Source organism: Syngnathus typhle, linkage group LG1 (genome assembly GCF_033458585.1).
Source record: "Syngnathus typhle isolate RoL2023-S1 ecotype Sweden linkage group LG1, RoL_Styp_1.0, whole genome shotgun sequence".
Classification (NCBI taxonomy): Eukaryota; Metazoa; Chordata; class Actinopteri; order Syngnathiformes; family Syngnathidae; genus Syngnathus; species Syngnathus typhle.
Window position 1 is genome coordinate 12,708,682 of NC_083738.1, and position 18,350 is coordinate 12,727,031.

The 18,350-nt window shown below is 41.8% G+C and overlaps 1 protein-coding gene across 2 annotated transcripts in view; it reads left to right on the forward strand.

Annotated features, from left to right (window-relative positions):
• Positions 1 to 18,350, forward strand: part of LOC133150533 (dedicator of cytokinesis protein 2-like) — an 89,185-nt gene that overhangs the window by 48,710 nt on the left and 22,125 nt on the right. Inside the window, exon 27 of one of the 2 annotated variants that reach the window (XM_061273115.1) lies at positions 10,628 to 10,678. The exons of the other annotated variant lie outside the window; for it this stretch is intronic. Within the exon in view, the coding sequence (XP_061129099.1) occupies positions 10,628 to 10,678 (51 nt within the window). The remainder of the gene's footprint in view (positions 1 to 10,627; positions 10,679 to 18,350) is intronic. 2 annotated transcript variants of the gene reach the window in all.

An 18,350-nucleotide genomic window follows, 5' to 3' on the forward strand; every position in this document is an offset into this window, starting at 1 on the left:
GTTTGGTGCCACAGCAAGCTACAAACACAATAAAAATGGGGCCTTTCTGAAAGTTTCAATCAAAACTTAGACTTGTTATCTTTAGAAAATTCCTTGTATAGGATTTCATTACATGAAGCAATCATAACTAATTTTGTGGCCAATGAGTGAGTTTAGCTGTTGATAAGTCAAGTCAAGTCAAGTTTATTTGTATAGCCCTAAATCACAAGCAGTCTCAAAGGGCTTCACATAGACAGAAATTGACAATTATTCTCAAAGCATCCCCTGATCTTAAGCTATAAGTGTTATACCTATGCAAACAGTATGGCAGTATATCAGATAAATTTATTGACTCTATCGGTGTTGTTTTGTTACAGCAGCATGCTCGCAATTTACACAGTTGACTTCATGTTGAGTCAGCAATAGACGCGCCTTGTGGAAAATAAACTAGTTTATTGTACACATGGGAGAAATACGAGGAGATGCATGGACACCATTATAGGACAACTTTGGAGCAAATACCCAAAACACTTGTAATAGACTGCTGCATTTTTAAGTATGAGAACATCCAGGGTTGTAATTGTTAGCTACTTGTCAGCAATTAGTTGAATGAGGCTTACAAGGTTAGAGTTTGTATTGCTTAGAACTAGAACTGAATTGTCTTTATTTGTGGGTGACTGTTACAAAGACAGTCGTGTGAGCGTGTGTGTGTGGGGAGGGGTGTTTGGCTATTTGTTTTATTGCACAAGCATCCATCCATCCATCCATTTTCTGAACCGCTTAGTCCCCACGGGGGTCGCGGGCGTGCTGGAGCCTATCCCAGCCGTCATCGGGCAGTAGGCGGGGGACACCCTGAATCGGTTGCCAGCCAATCGCAGGGCACACAGAGACAAACAACCATTTGCACTCGCACTCATACCTAGGGACAATTTGGAGTCTTCAATCGGCCTACCAAGCATGTTTTTGGGATGTGGGAGGAAACCGGAGTGCCCGGAGAAAACCCACGCGGGCCCGGGGAGAACATGCAAACTCCACACAGGGAGGGCCGGAGGTGCAATCGAACCCGCACCCTCCTAACTGTGAGGCGGACGTGCTACCCAGTGCGCCACCGAGCCGCCATTGCACAAGCAGTTCAATTCTAAAAAGAAAATATCTGCATCTATATACCGTAAATCATTTACCTGTCAACTTACTTGAATTGAAACCACTGTGTCAACCTGAAGAACAGACTTGTCTAACATTTTGATGAGTTTGGGGGTTTATTTTGTCTGTTGTGGGAGTATCTTTGTTGTATCGTGAATACCTAGGCTGCAGCTTTAAGGCTGTCAAATTTATACTCGATGTATCAAAATATCTTGTGTAGTGCACACTAACTGGCCACAACATTATTACCATGTACTAGCTACTGAGATCACCCCAAATGTTTGTAGCCATTAAGCAAAGAATGCTGATTTTCGATTGATTCCGTCAGATAGGTGTTAATTTAGCATTGCATCTTCATCATTGGCATCTTGGACAGGGTCCTCAAGGTTGCATGGGAGTTACCCCAACCAATCTACATGTGCTTTGCAAACTTGGAGAAGGTGTTTGACCCTTTGTGTCTCATTCACGAGTGAGCGGAGGATGGAGCAGGAGATCGACAGGCCGGTTGGTGCAATGTCTGCAGTAATCGATCTGTCGCGGTGAAGAGGTAGCTGAGCAAAAAGGCAAAGCTTTCTGTACTGTACCAGCTGAACTACAATCCCACCCTCACCTATAATTAGGAGCTGTGGGTCGTGGCTCAAAGAACAAGTGCCTGCAATAACTTATAATAAGAAGATAGAAAATAGAAGCTCGGTCATCTGGGTGGTGCTCAGAGTAGAGTTTCAGCTCCTCTGCAATTGGGGCTTCTGCTCAGGACCTCCACGACACCTCCCTGGTGAGGTGTTCTGGGCATATTCCCTTAGGTGGTTGCCACAGGGATAACATGTTATGTCTCCCGGTTGACTTTGGAATGCCTCTGGAATGTCACAGAAGAGCTGGATGACATGGCTGTGAAGAGGGGAATTCTTGGCTTCCATGCCTCCTTTCCCTGTCAAATCTAATACACTGTATCTTACCAGACCATCACATGTTTTCCATGTAGTGACAACATTAAAGCGACCACCAAAAGCAATACCCTTGTCCACATGCTGGCTATTACATCAACATGTTTAACCTCCCATTCCATTTTTTCCCTGTGATGTACAGTATGCTCACACATGGTCGATAGGACGCGAACTGCATATTGCAATTGTTCTCAATAACTAAAGATGAGAATGAAAGTGCTCAAATAGGCTATACTACTCATTCTTAGTCTTTCTGTTTTCAGAAATGTTCTTAAACACGTTTTATTTAAATCAAGACCTCTCTGAGTGTGCCAAATAGAAATGGGCTTCAATAATGCTGTGGCCTTTGTGTGGACAGAATGTTGAAATGATGTGTCACAAAAATTTGCCCAATCCAGACTGCATTAGTTTGTAACCAACTGTTTATATTAAAAGGATGTTTTTCGCTCTGTGTTGCTACTTTGGGCTCAGATTGGCCTAAACCCGGCACATTTGGGAACATTACATACAAACCAATTACGAACAATGAATACATTGCTGGTGTACGCACATTTTGCAACAGCTTTTCTTTTGTTGCATGTATATGAGTCCTGAATGAATATACTCTAAGTGAGAACAGTTGTAGAAAGTTTGAGCCAAAAGTGGAAGCCCACTTTGAATGGAAATGCTGTATAGAATCCATCAGTGAGTGGGTCAGCGGTGACACAAATGTTAATACCACGAGACAGGTTGTCAGTCTGTCATCGGCTGCTCCATCATGTCTCTTAATGTATTCACCGTTAACATTTCAAGCACTTTGCTGACTCCACCCAAACAGGCTGTCCCTTTATTGCCCTGTTGAGTTCCTCAGATTGAGTTCCTCCACATGTCCTCATTGGTGCTTCACTTAGTGCTACATCCAAAATCAGGCTGTTCAATTCCAGGGATTTTTTAAATATATATGTTATTTTGGTTCTCTGTTTTTGCCATTGTAATTTTGCCAAAACAGCCACATTGTGATTCATTTTCATCTGTATTGATGAAATAATTCAGCCATGAGTCCTTTGAATATATCTTCCAGGACAAACACTTTGCCAAGTGGCAATATGTCTTACTTCTCCATCTGTATGCTACAGGCTATATAATAGTACGATAGTACGACCACTTGGACCACAAAATAAAAATTTACGTAGGTCTGGTTATATCGTACATTGGAAGTTTAGCAGCTCCTATGAACTTCATATGTTTGTCCCATTTCCACTTATTTTCCAAAGCCACTGTACCACAGTAAAATTCCCTTGCAGTGGAACTTTCTGGACTCAACTACACTTGTATCCCTTAGAGGCTGCTGTGCTACTATCAGAGCCACCAGAAACACTTCTTGCGGAGTTTCTTGACACGAGCTTTGGCGCTGGGCCGGTTGGCCTGGGATGTGGCCACTGCGGCTTTGGTCAGAAGGGGTGCAGGCACATCGTACTCTCCCTCCAGGTACTCCATCACCCCCTGGAAGCGTCCCTCCTGCTGGCGGAAGTCGTGCTCCACACTGCAGAGAGGGAGGACGAGAGATGTTGTTAATGTAGACACGCAGCAATGGCCACAATTTAGACGCAGGTTTAATGTCGCACGTCAAGTCGCAGTTTTTTATTTTTATTATGCAGCTCATTTTTAGACAGTCATGAAGAACATCAAACAACTTATTGCACAAGAGAAGAGAAGGATGGAGGAAGTAGCAATTTGAAGGGCAAATTCTACTAACTAAACACTTCAGAATTTTAAGAAAATGCTTTAAAATCAAGATGTTAACGCATGCATCTGGCCATAGCCTTCCTCATTTGTCAACAGCTCTTGAGACGAGAAAAGAAGGAATTGGTGCGCTAGAAATGAAACCACCAGAATGAAGTACATAAGCAAAGAATGTGGAAAGGCTGGATGGTTTGTGTGATGTGTTCAAAGTAAAACTCTCTCACCACCACCCCCACAAAAAACACCCCCCACACCCCAATCATACCGAGCTCCCCCACCGCCCAATCCTTCCAACCCAATCTCTCTGAAGTGTCCACCGCTGCAGGTCATTTCTTTTTTAGAAGATACTCACATCTTTACTTACGATGTAGTTTTAGTGCGTGCGTGTGTGTGTCCTGCATGTGTTTGTGTGAGCACGCATTGTCAATTGAATTTCCCTATTCAGCCATTAATAGTACTGAATGGATGGATGGCTGGCTGGATGGCTGGATGGATGGATCGATGGATGGACGGACGGATGGACGGATGGACGGATGGATGGATGGATGGATGGATGGATGGATGGATGGATGGATGGATGGATGGATGGGAGTCAAACTCAGAATAGAGTGATAAAGACGTGAAGTATATTCTATTAAGCTATCGATATTTCACATGTCTATCACTGTATTCTGAATTTGACTCTCTTATACATGCAAAACTGCTTAAAGAAAAGTCATGGATGTGTCTGTACTGTAGATGAAGTGTGTCATAACAGTTTCAGGACTGGTGTCTCCAACATATATTGCATATTATTTTCCCCTTCTAAGGTATCATCCTCAAATCTAATACACTTTCTCAGTCTGCCACACCTTCATGCATTCCTCATTCTGTGCCATGAGTCTTCTCGCCTCTTTGGTTCAAAATGAATATTTTTTGACAACAGTTTTAAAACTTTTCTAACATACATTTGTGTTGAAAGAAAAAGTATACTATGAATAGAAAAAAAACAGTCATGTGATGCGAGCAGAGAGAAAATAATATTTTCAGAGAAATGGAATTTTGAAAGCCCTCTGCTTTCATGAATCTGAGGTCAGCGCAGAGTGAACGAGGAAGGGAAGAGCCTCAAAAGAGCAGTTAGACGAGCTGCATAAGAGGCTGAGTAAGGACCTCATATGCTGCGACAGAGGACAATGGAGAGTTCTCTGTGCACGGAATAACAGATCAAGGATGAAGGAGGCTGTGAGGTTTACAACTCTAATGGGTAGAGATCCCATCAAAAAATCATGTCAGGAAGATGCACCAGACGAGGCATCCACGTCCACTTACTGTACTGTATTGTAGAACATTAGACTCTATACCTTGACTCTATTTTAGTTGCAGGTGCAAGTCTAGTGCAAAGTGCAGTCTAGTTGTGCGCATGGGTGGAGTTTCTTTCTACTGTTGCATGGGTGCAGTATTCTTTCTTCTGGTATTTTGCTAGACTCAGACAGGACCTTTCTACAAGTATCGGTCTATTCCAGCAAAATCCGAAATCTGCAAATGCGTTGGTGAGTAAGGCAGGAATGCCCAGTCTGTCGTGGTGCGTCTGTCAAATTCACAAACTCGCCTAAGTAAAGACCCTGCACAAAAATGACGATCCACCAGCTTTTACGCTAATTGAGACTACAGTGTCATCAAATAAGCTGGTACGTCATGTGCGAGGCTGCTATGTGCACTAGCAACATGGCCCCAAAGATGTTAGACTGGACTTGCGTTATCACGAAAATGACAATAACCCCGTTTTGACGCCGAGTGTACCGGCACCAGTCGACCCAAATTGGCACACTTGTCTTTGGTCATGGTCTACCTCCATTTGAAATTAAAATACAAAATAAACTCTTGTTGTGGCCATTTATGCAAATATATTAGACTTTCTTTCCATTCTCTGCATCTGCATCACGAACTTTGAGAATTTCCTTTGGCAATTTAATAACCCTAATAATGTTAACCATCTGACACAAGATGGCCAAAGTGAAGGAGGTGTAAAGTGATCATGAATAAGGCCACAATGTTAGAAGTCGTAAGTCAAACTGTAACATGTTCCTCAATGTTTTTATATTTGTCTTCAATTGTTGGGGTTTATTCTCCCCACAGAACAGCACTGATCGGATATGCTTGGGGTAAATAGTTGTTTAAAAGTCAACACAGCCAATTTCACTTGAAAGTGTCAGGGATTAATTCCCTGCATCATAGCCAGAACTCTTCTGCTTTGGAATGTTTTTATCTGGTATGCTCTCTTTTTATGATGAAGTGCATATGGGACTTCTATTCCTTGCTGTCAGAGGAAAACGGAGGGGCTGTCAAAAGTTTATCCTTTTGTCTCCCGTCATTGACTTTAATTAAGAACGGCAAAATCAAAATATCTTCGGGCAGCCAGCCCACATCAAAACCCAATTTTTTAAATCACAAATCGTTAGAGTTGATGTTTCAATCCCAGGCGCCGCCCTCATCTCAGCCGGCAAGAATTTCCTTTAAGGCAGTCCCTCTCAAATAATGTGCCAGGCCTCCCTCGGGATGAGGGTGGGGTGCAGCGCCTGGGGAGCGGCTACAATGTTATGCAGAGGTGTACTTATTACAATTTTATAGACAAATGATTTTATTTATAGTCACTGAAGAGAGTTGAGGGGCGTGAAATATTTTCTTCTTCCTGGGGGGAGGCATAACAAAAAATAATTGAGGAACAATGCATCAAGGGATGGATGAATGCATTATTTTACAATGGCCAAAGCACAAATTGTCTATGACTTTCTTTTGTATATTTGTCATTCAGCATGCAAAACTCCCTCTGAGGGGTGCATGATTCTGCATGCTTTTATAGGCCATTGTGGACTGCTTGCACAAATGAAACCGATAAATGGGAACATTTTGACAGACCAAACAAAGTGCTTGTGATTTGTTTGATTAATTAGCACCTGTCTACCCGAGGATACTGTATTTGCATTTGTGCAGGGAATATTGCATTTTATTGCAGCTAAGTGTGTGCAGTCAGTGTGGTAGGAATTTTAAAGGCTTTTGGCAATGCGCGCATGGATCCAGGCTACAACACACGACATGAAATGCAAATTAGGCTGCTTTCACGAGATGAGAACCTGCTGATTTGCATAATGACTCTAGGATTAAACTGGTATACAGTGTGTTGTATCAGACTGTAACAACACACACCCCTAAACTGCACAGGATCCCCAAACGCTATGACTTACCAAGGTATTACACTCTGGCCACAAAGACAAGCACGACAGATCAATTGTGATGTGCTTGCATTCACAGAATGTTGCTTTGAGTATATAACTTTCTGAGGGAGTGCATCACATTCCTCACATATTGATTTTAAACAATGAGAGATGAGTTCATACATTTCATACATCAAAACTGGGATGTGTACTGTCTATAGTATCAGGAGGAGCAGGAAGGGCAAACTCGGCAGGAGACCAGACTGAAGAGGTAGGTAGTGAAAAATGAAACAAAAATAATTATTTGATGAATGTTTTGAAGCAGGGAAAGTAGAGAAGGGAAAAAAAAAAACGTCACCATCAAAACAAATGATGTACAGTCCTATCCACACATCACATTAGCTTCTCTTTTTACCTGTAGATGATGCAGGCTGTCTTTTGGCAGGTGGGACAGTTGTTAATGTCCTGACCCGTTCTGTATGAGCTTCGGCTGCAGAAATGATAAACAAGTGCTTCACATATCACACAGTATCTGATTGTGTTCTTATTTCCTACTAAATTGCTTTATGTTCTTATTGAAAAATACTTTTCTTGCAAAAAATAGATGCATACAATTTAATATAAAACAAGTACATGGGGGATAGAGAAAATACACGTGGAATTTGGCTAAAAATGAATTTTATACAAATAAATACACACTTTTTATAATGAATACTACCAATATAAATGAATTACTAATTAAAGTATTTGCTTCTATCAGTGTGTACAAGCCCAGTAATCCCTTCCACTTGAGGGAAATATGATCAACTATATTATTATTTTGTGACCTTGAACTGTTTTTGTAATAGAAGAAACAATGACAACACTGTGTGTAATTGTGCAAGTTAGAAGTCATCTTTCGTACTTTTAGTTGTACTTGTCATGTCACAACCTTCCTTGCTCTCTCCACCCACTTATACTGCACACAGCTGGGTCTCTTTGTTGTAGAGACCAAAATAGCACGTGAGGTTTACCGATACAATATATCTCACAATATTGAAGAGGATCTTTGTCCCGAGTGTTTTCTTGAAGCCAGAGAAGACGTACATGTTTTGATTGTATTCTCTGAAGACATGATGTGCAAATTCAATAGGTGTTACTTTTTCCTAAAGAAAGATGCCACAACAGCTGTATTAAGATTTTCAACTGGAATTTGTAGGGAAATCGATACAAAAAAATGAAATTGTTTTCGTTGCTGTTGACTGGTGGGTTGGTTCGTTTGTCGGTCAGTTGCAATCATAGAAAACATTCCCTCTCATGAATCATGAATCAGGTGCTATCCTTAAATTAAAAATAGCTGAAAAGACAGTATTGTTTGCGGGACTGTTCAGATTATGCATGGGAGGCGATGTCCCACTGAGCGGCGACCAATCGTGAGTTTCTGAAAGCAGCGAATGTTGCGTTCTCGACAGGGTTCGTTCAAGATGCCAAATGTTCGCCAATCTAATGGCAGACATTCGCCTGTACTGTCTTTGTAGGATAATTGGGAGAAATTAAAACATAGTCCTGGCCACAATGTACGACCACTTTGTTTTCCCTTTCAACATGAAGACAACTGATGCCTGCCTGTAAATTTGCTGTTTTAATTCATCAAGATAGACCGCGTGACTCCTATTGTATTTACCATTAACAAAAGCAAGCCTTGATTGTTTATTTTAGCTGAGCACAGCAGCAGGCGTGTCTTTGCTTTATCGCAGTTTCCTTCTGTGAGCTGAAATCACATTTCTTATACTCTTCCCCACCCATTCAAATCGTCTTTTTCAACTACTTAAGATGAGATATACGTAAATGTCCCCAACACTCAGCTTCTAACGTGCAGTGCTGTAGTGCCTGCACACTCAATTTAGGAGCCTTAAAGATTTAATTGCATTTCACAAATGTAATCTGATAGGGATTATCCTGCTGTGCGGGACATCTGTCTACCCTGAGAGGGGACGAGGGCACTCCTGTGTTTAAAAGGAATCTAGATGGACACGCTAAATGATATAACCTGGCAATGGTTGAATGTCTTAAACAGATGTGCCAATGTAACAATTAGATCCCTTTTTTTCTTGAAGGGAGATTAATTACCTGCTCAATACAGTTGTTGCACTTACCGGCCCTCATCAGATGAAACTCCAATGAAAATATAACGCCATGGGAAAAAAAAGAAGGGTGCTTTTATTGTCCATATTCATGAGCGAGGCAGAGAATTAGAAACATCCTTTTAGTTTGATGGTGAAGTAGGATGTATCTTAAATTTCCATAGATGATATTGTCTTGTTTTTCTTTAGACTACAAAATAGTAGGGAGCTGTTGAACAGCACCTATTCTGGCTGCAATGTAAAAGTCCACTCCATTAAGATTCAAATGCTTTAAGACATAATGAATCGTCTTCGAGACTAATTTTTTTGACAATCAATTCAGCACGATCTACATGCACTATATTAGCGAGGTTTTGAGTGCCATCCCAGAGACAGTAATGCTGATCTCACGTGATATAACACACATGTGGCCGTGCCATTAAGCTCCCATCCCACTGAGGGACAAACAATTGCGAGTCTCAACAAATGTTGCATTCGCATCAGAATTCCTCGGGGTTGCAAATTTTCACAAAACTTTCATCAACTGTTTTAGTGATTCTTGTCGCAAGGGAAATTTGAATATTTATTGGAGAACATTTGCAACCTTGAACAAACCCTGCAGAGAACACAACTTTCACTGTATTTGAAAACCCTCAGTGGGATAGGGGCTTAATGGCATGACCACATGTGTGTAACCTCACGTGAGATCAGCATTCGTTAAGAAAGAGCGCTTGAAAAGAAGTTAAATGTAAAGCTTAAACATTGTGTAGGCTGCAGGAGATAAATGAGGTGAAAATGAGAGTGCAGATAGCAAGATGAATCAAAGCACATAACGATGTACTTGAGTGTTAGACAGGTTGTCAGGGTGGAAGCAGATGCCAGAAGGAGAGAAAGAACAAACATGGTGGTTGTTAGTTAGAAATGTGTTTAGTTTTGCGGAAAGAAATATGAAGAAGCAGAGGAAAGGGGTACAGTACTGCACTTTATCTGAAGGTACATAACTTGGGAGCAGGTTCAAGGAGAGAAAAGTGGACAGCGTTTGGTAAATTAGGTGAGGGCATTGGCCAATTTAGATGTATTGGGAATAAAATAAATAACTGGAGAGGGCTTGAGGAACTGATTTTTCCCCCCATCTCCGGGTCAATACCTTCTCGTTTGGAAGGAATGGTGTTACCATGGTGACTAGTCACCTTATAAGGTAGATGAGATATGAGTGTTGGATTTGCAAGGAATTGACTCGATGCCCTCAAGAATTGAGATAGGATTACACATACTTACACATGGCATTTGGAATGTACGTATTACATTACACTAACGAGCCAGTGGGTGCACCAGCTTTTTATATCGGAGGTGAGGGTTGTCTCAAGTGGACAACACACCGAGCAATCAATGGGACCTGAGTCATCACAGTGAAGGCCACCGTTTTATGAATCCCTGAGAAAACTATTCTAAATTAGCTCCTCAACTCTATTTCATTTTGTAAACATGTAAAAGTAATGATCAGCACATTGCCTCACCCTTCGCTGAGGGCTTTACTCTTCTCCAGGTCCAGGATGACATTGAGGAGCACCTTGATCTTCTCTTGATTGGACACAAGGTTCTCTTCTACACTCTGTAACTTGCACTCCAGGCCACGAGGGGCACTCCCAGCCAGTAGTCCTGGTGGAGCGCCGTTACATTGCGCTGTGTTGTGCGTCTTGCAAGACTGAGTGTGGTCATCAAACGATTTGCTCTTATGTTTTGGAAAGTCCTTTTGTTTAGTCTCTTTAGAGCAGTTTTGTTTGGGACTGTTTGTCTGTTGTATGTTTTTGTTGGAATCTGTGAGACTGGATAGTTTGGAGACAGTCATTTTGGAGGATTTCTTTGCAGGGAGAGATGGAGGGGTGCTACATTTTGTATTGGTTTGACCAGAAGGTTCTGGAGGCTTGGAGTTTAAATTTGCATACTGACTTTTATCATGCTTGTGTTTGTCTGATAAAAGTGGTTCTGTTTTAGTGGATGAGTTTGTTTGTGGTGCCTGTGAGACAGTCCTGCTAGGTTGTGGGTCAGCTGTTTGTGTGGCTGTGTCCTTGCAGTGTGTAAACTCTGCAGAATGTGGCCTTGTCTGCTGATTCTTTGTTTTATTCCGAGTGGGTGCTGCACTACTGGAGTTGGAATTGTGTCTTTTTGGTATTGTGTGTGACAACTGCGGGATTTTACTGGTTTTAACTGATGTGTCTTGGTTTTTGGGGTCCGGGGCCGACTCTTTTCTTAAGTAGTTTGGCACTGTACCCTGCTTCCATGCGGGGTGTGGTAAAGTCTGGCTTGATGATAATTGAGGTGCTCCCCTCCTGCGACATGCGCCCGTGCATTGGGTAAGCTGCGACCGTCTCCTCCCGCACGTTCCGCACAGTTGGGGCGAGGAGGTCGCCGCCATCCGAACCGTCGTGCAAACGGCGCCAGTCTTTAACACAGAACGATGTTGCTCCCCACGTGGAGACTGCACCTTTCTTTTCTCTTGGCTCTGCTGCTTTTCCTCTGGGGCCTCAGTGCAAACGCCTCCGACCATGTCAGAACCCACCACGCTGCCATTGGTGTACTTTGATGCCCTTTTCCCCTTTGAGTCTGTTGGATTCGTCCGTATCATTTTTATCTGGCAGTAAACGCTACTGCCCGACCCTTGTGACCCCATGTCATCCCGTGTTTGGTTGTTGATTTTGTTCTGAGACGCCTCCTTGGACAGTGACAGACCGTTGCCGTCACTCCTGATAACTCCTCCTGTCTCCTCTGCACTTGTTGCCATGGTGAGGGCTTGCTGCGGGTTGGCCACTTCGCTGACGTGTCGTTTGATGGAAGGAAGAGTTCGCAATCCAGGAGAGGTCTGTACCCCAACACTGCATAGTGGGCCCCATCGTCCCACTGCTAACGGTACTCCCAGCGCGGGCACGGGATTTGTCGGGTCGGACACCCTCCTGCCCATGCTCCTCGGCAGGTTGCCTCAGCCCCCCGGGGAGCTGAAGAGGGATGGAGCGAGCAGGCACATCAGTCAGAGTCAGCCGGATTACGTCCAATCGAAAGTGGGTCAGAAAAGTGGTAGTGTGCTGGCAGGGGACAGCTCGGCATTCAATACCCACTCTACAACCAAAGGCTCAATGCCCTTTCATTAATGATCTCCTCAGTAGTTCAGCAATTTGCCATTGTCAAGGTTTTTTCCAGCTTCCGACCAACGAACTGAAGATGATGAGTTGGCAGAGACTCTTTGCACCTGGGGAAAAATGAAAAGACACTGACTGAAAGAAAAAGTGGTAGAGTACAAGAATAATCATCCAGCCTGCCATGACGATACCGACATTAGCACCATCCGTGAGCCTCAAACATTGCTGCGGTGCCGGATCAATACGACTCAATCAAGCTCTTATCAGATCAGCAGGTGGGTGATAGAAACAGATCTTTACCTGCTGCAGGAACTAAAAAAGACCAATTCATTAGCTACACTTCCAACAGGAGTTGTATTCAAAATAATGTACCCTTTCTAAGATAATAATGCTCACTTTACATTCACGCTTTGTGTTCAGTAAAGCTAGACAAGATAATCAAAGAATTAGAAAATACATTGGGGGTGAGCTCCAATCCCTACCAGCTTACTTTGGGAGAGAGGTGGGGTGCACCCAGACTCGACGTCACTCTGTTGCATGGCGAATTTAGACAACCATTCATAGTTGCTCACTTGCACACTTGTCATAGGTGGCCCGAGGCCAGATGCTTTAGACGAGACAGGCAGGCAGACTTGCTAACCACTACGTCAACATGCTGCCAAAACATTTTGTATTGTTAAATTAAAGCATAAGATAATGTGAATTATTGTACGAATTTAAAAAATCTTTTTAGCTGTCTTTCCTGACCGTCTCCCAAAAAAAACAAAAAAAAAAACATTTGTTCTATTTTGGGGCCTGTTAACATTCCATTAGATTAAGGTTTTTTCAGTGGTGATTTCCTCCAAGTTCTGATTTGTTCACAAATAGAAGTGATTCTATTTAGGTCTGATGAAACAGCTCTGACAACAGTGAGTGTTTTGTACCATTGTGGGTTTGGTCGAATGTAAAATTGAAAGGTGTTGCTAACTTTGGCAAGTGGCATCGTTGTGGGAGTCAGCATCACACAAAGCCTCTAACTTCAGCAACATTCCTGCATTTTCTCTCAATAAATTAATAACGTTAATGTGTTTGGCTCAAGGACTTCTCAATATCCTACCATTATTAACTTTGTTTAATAAGGTTCACTGTACTAGCCTTGGTTCTGAAATGTACAAACAGGTTTTGACCACTGACTTTTGCATCATCTGCGCGTGTGTAGCCTTGGTTCTGAAATGTGCAAAGAGGTTTTGACCAGTAATTTTTTCATCATTTGCGTGTTTGTGTGTAATGGTTGCATGATAAATCTAAATTTGAGACAAACCTCAGTGTATAGAGGAAAGAGAAGTGGAAAATAATTGCAGGTGATCATCTTCCTGCAAGTGAGACAAGTGAGCCAGACAATGTTTGTGTATGAGATTGTGAGTGTATTGACAGCAGGTGTCTGCATATTTAAGAATGTATACTCCAGTGTTTGCTTTGTGATTCCGGCATAGTCTGTTGAAGGCGATTTCACTTCATCTCATTTCCGACGATTTGTTTCTCCAAACTGCAGCCACACCAGATTCAATGTCACCAGCTGTTTATATACTACACTCGATATGTGTGTAAGTGAGCATTGCATCTCCCCCTCCTTCTTAGCAGTTGCATGTCAGCACCATTTAGTCACGGAAATATGATTCAAACTACTCACCCACCCATCCATTTTCTATGCATTCATCCTTCCTCACATAGGACCGGCCCTTGCTGACTTTGGGTGAGTGGCTGAGTTCACCATGGACTGGTTGCCAGTCCCATTTCAACTAGCAACTGCATATTTTTAAACCACACGAAAGTAGGTCACAAACTGGCAAATCTGCACAATCTTTATTAGTTCCACTACAAAAGCTGATTCAAAATTGTTGGCTTTAGCTACAGTACGTAGTGGTAACATTGAATTCATATTCTGCCTGCAGAAGTAATACTTTCTTCTTTTCATGTGCATGGATCTCATTGAAATTTTGTGTGTAAAGTGGACGAGATGCATTCCAATTTTTAACATTTTATCGAGTTTTTAAAATATGAGAGACTTCACACATGGGGGATATAAACGGCCAGCACTCATGTCAATATCTCCAACAACAAGTAAAAGTTTCCTCCTCTGACTCAGATGTCTGTTGTGCTACCACGACCGGTCTGTGTTACAAGCTAGAAAAAAAAAAAGTAGTAATTTGAGGAAGTAATAGAGGCTTGGCTAACTGCTAGTGTTTTGATAACTTTTATTTGTTGCTATCGTGCCTCGTCATTTTTAATTGAAAATCAGGTTCTTGCTGACTCTATTATTGTTATGTGTGTAGGCTCCCCTTATCAGAAACTGAAATCTCAACAGGGACAGATGTTTGTATATCTGCTTGCAATTTTGACAAACGGCAAACTGTTGCCTTTGTGGTAAGTTTGAGTGCAACTGCCACTTGCCAATCTTTTGTATTTATTTTTCCCTGCTCACCAGCCACTTTCCCAAATCGTTGTCATGCTTTCAATTGTCGTTCACATACATGCTCTGATCCTCTGCTTGTAGTTCACCCGCATCCATACCCCTGATGGTGGAAAATGAGCGTGGAGGAGAAGGGGAGGTAATGCTATTGCCCGAGGGGGATGGGGGGGCCGAATGAGGAGGCGACAAATGAGGGGGCGACAAATGAGGAGCGCTAGGGTAACAGCAGCATAGGTAGTCACAAAGAAGTTGTGAGCAGCATAAGAGGCGAGAGAACAGAGGAAGAAGGAGTGATTGTCCATGAGATGAGAGTAATGTACGGATGTCAGGGTAAGAGATGGAAAAGCCAATTTTCCCAAGTTGAAATCTCTAAAAGTGACAGGAAGAATTGTCTGAAGATGAAAGACAGAAAAGGGGGAAACGTAAAAGGATGCACGTAAATAAGAGAGATTTGTAAAGCCACACTTGCGAGTAATCAATACGCAATGCAAGTATATGTTTGAATCTGTTATTAAAGACACACACGCATGAACACACATCTAACCTTTAAACACGACACCGAGTTTTGAGCAGCGTCTTTTTCGATTTACTGAAATCCGTTTCTACATGCTGTGAATTTAATTTGCCAGTTGCTATGTTTGTGCTTCTCGCCAATTGTCTGCCGTGCACAGGCCAGAGGTCTGCGTGAGCATATGCTTGTGCATGTGCGCGTGTGTGTGTGCGTGTGTGGCTGTGCGCGCGTGCGTGCATGTTATGTGCGTGTGCGTGTGCACGCGTCCGTGCGTGTGGTGGGGCTGGGAATGTCTCTGCACTATAAACATCTTGGCTTTTGGCACAGATGAAATATATTAGGATGAGCTTCTTTCGACCCATTAAACCTGCTGTACACCGAGCGATGCAACCACTGCACAATTTATTAGAGTTAGACAGAAATCTGAATATGTTTGTTCTTTCCATTTTCAATTGGCAATCAAAAGACAAAAGAGTGAGTCATTATTTTGTTTTGTTAATGTACAGAAATTGTAGAAAAGCTAGAAGAAAGCTAAAAAAACGAATACTTCACAAATCTGGTCTGACTGAAAGCATGTCTTCTGTGTCAAACTCGATTAATGAAGCCAATGCCAATAACATTCCAAACATCTTTGTTCTTGATGTAACTGATCACTTGGTTTAATAAATATTTCTGTGTACTTTTTGGCCAAAACATTCCATATTTTTTACTGCTCATCATCAAAGTGAAGCATGATGGTTGCATCATCATTCTTTTGGGCTGTTTGTCTTCAGATGGACTTGGGGCTTTAGTCGAGGTTGAGATAGAAAAGGTTTCAAATAATTGAATTAGCATAACAGCTTAGCAGAACATATTTGCGTCTAATCCGATGCACAAGAAACTAGCAGTAAAAACTGTGGCTACAGAAGCCAGAGCAATCTGTGTTTTCCTTGAATTAAATGTTATAATTTGTACTTTAAAACTTTGTTTTCCACTAGAAATATTTCAGGTCACATTTTCTTGTGGCAGTAAGTTAGTGGTTGTATGAGAGACAGTCTCAACCACTGTAATTCGTTTGCAATTGTCAAATTCTGTGTTATTCAGTTCATCTTCATGGCTTGGTATGCCGCTGGCTTTTTAGATTAAGAGGAAGGGGAAGGGGGGGGGGGGTTTAAGTGCATGGCCACACACTCTTTTACACTTGTAACAGAGTACTAGCTGCACAACGAATCATGTTCCATGTCGTCTCAAGGTGAGGTCAATTATTCAACAGGCGATTGACGCGTGTGTCTGTTTGTGTGTGCTTGCGTGCACGTGTATGTGTGTGAACGTGTAAATGTGCACCGGATTGAGACTCGCATTAGTGCCCTGTAATTACACTTTTGGCTCCTTCATCCTCAAAGCCTCACATTCATAAGACAGTAAATACTTTATGACTTTGTTGAGGCTCATCGCTTTTTGGGTGGTGTAGTCACATTGATATATTGTTTTCCAAAACTCAACACGCATTTCATGTTATGGATCATTTCGCTTTGATGATATTGATGCAATCTTAATACAGGGGGATCCTACTACACATTTGGGTGACTTTGAAACTGTAAGAATGTCACGTGAAACCTAGAACTGCAGACAAAATGCCTCTTGATCAGTGCACTTGTTTCTAAAATTTGAAGATTGTAGAAACAGAAACTTAAGATACAGCTGCATTGGCAATAGCCTTGAGGGTTGTCTTCAAATGAATCCAAATAAACCTGCAAGATTCTCACCAGAGATTTCTTTGCATATTTATGAAAGCCAACAACACAAAGCGAGACCTGATCCCTGCACAGATCCTTGTCTGACTGTAAGAGGGACGTGATGGTTGTTCTGTCTCCAAAGAAAGACGGAGCTTATTGTTGACAACACATGCATAACTTAATATGATAATGGCTATTTTAGCATGAGTACTAAGAAGATGTTTATGTGTTATTTCTGGTATTTTCTGCAGTTCTCATTATTTTCCCATTGAATTGTATACATTTCTGCTGAGAATTGGAAAATTATGATTCTGCAGATGTAGGTCTTCTGCCTGATCCCAACTTTATCTTTTTCAACATTTCATCAAAAGTGTCATGATGCTGGGACCTCAGAAAAAGTAACTCGCAAAAACAAAGCGAGCAGAACACCAACCCGGCGATTTTCTCCCTCGCTTCTTTTTGCTGTTAACTTTAATTGGACGCATCTGTAATTTTAAGGGACAATGTGCTTCAATCAGCTTCTCAGCTGAAGAGCCAGATGTCACCAAAGCTAATCTACGAATCATGCAAAAAGACAAACATGTCAGCCGGGCCGATCTAATTAAACCCAAAAGTTCCCACTGAAGCAGCGGGTGACAAAATGAACTCTTTTCTCTTTTTTTCAAGTTAGCTGGAAAAACATCATCACTACACATTCAAAATCCATTGCAGTAATAGAAAATGTAATTTGGAGTTTCATGGTGAATTTATGTTCCAATTTTGCTCCATCTCTTTGTTTCACTTGCTGTAATTAATTCATTTTTTTCCCAGGTAGCTTCTCATTGTAGCTGCGGCTGTGTTTTTTTTTTCTTCTTTCAATAGTTTTTGGTTTGCGTGTAAATTACTGCACAACACAACTCTGACTGATGTTTGATTTGTGTGGTCGGATGCGGCATGATGTAAACAAGAAATTCAATTTTAGGATTCTTGTCAAGTTGGGGTTCCACAATATAATAAAGTGCATCCAACCATTTTATACAGTGCTTATCCTCCTCACAGTCACGGGTGAGCAGAATTTTACCCCAGTTGACTTCGGACGAGCGGAAGGGTGTACATTGGACTGTCGCCAGCCAATCACAGGGGTATTATCAAATATCATTTGTATAGTGCATTTGCAATTTCAGTAGGACTAGGCCACTATGGAAAATATATTAATCATCATCATTATTTTGTTTGATTTTGAGATCACAATTAATAAAAACAATTACCTCTTATCCATGTGGAGAATACACACTTACGTGAAGATACAATTAGTAGGAGAAGAAAATTGCGATTGGATTTTGCTAATGTACATAAGTCAATATTCACAAATTAGGAATACATGCTTATCGCTATTTTGTATTACTTCAGCATTTGCTTGCGAATATTTTAGATCACAAAGTTCTCATTTCTTTTTCCCATTTGACAGTAGAGTTCAACTG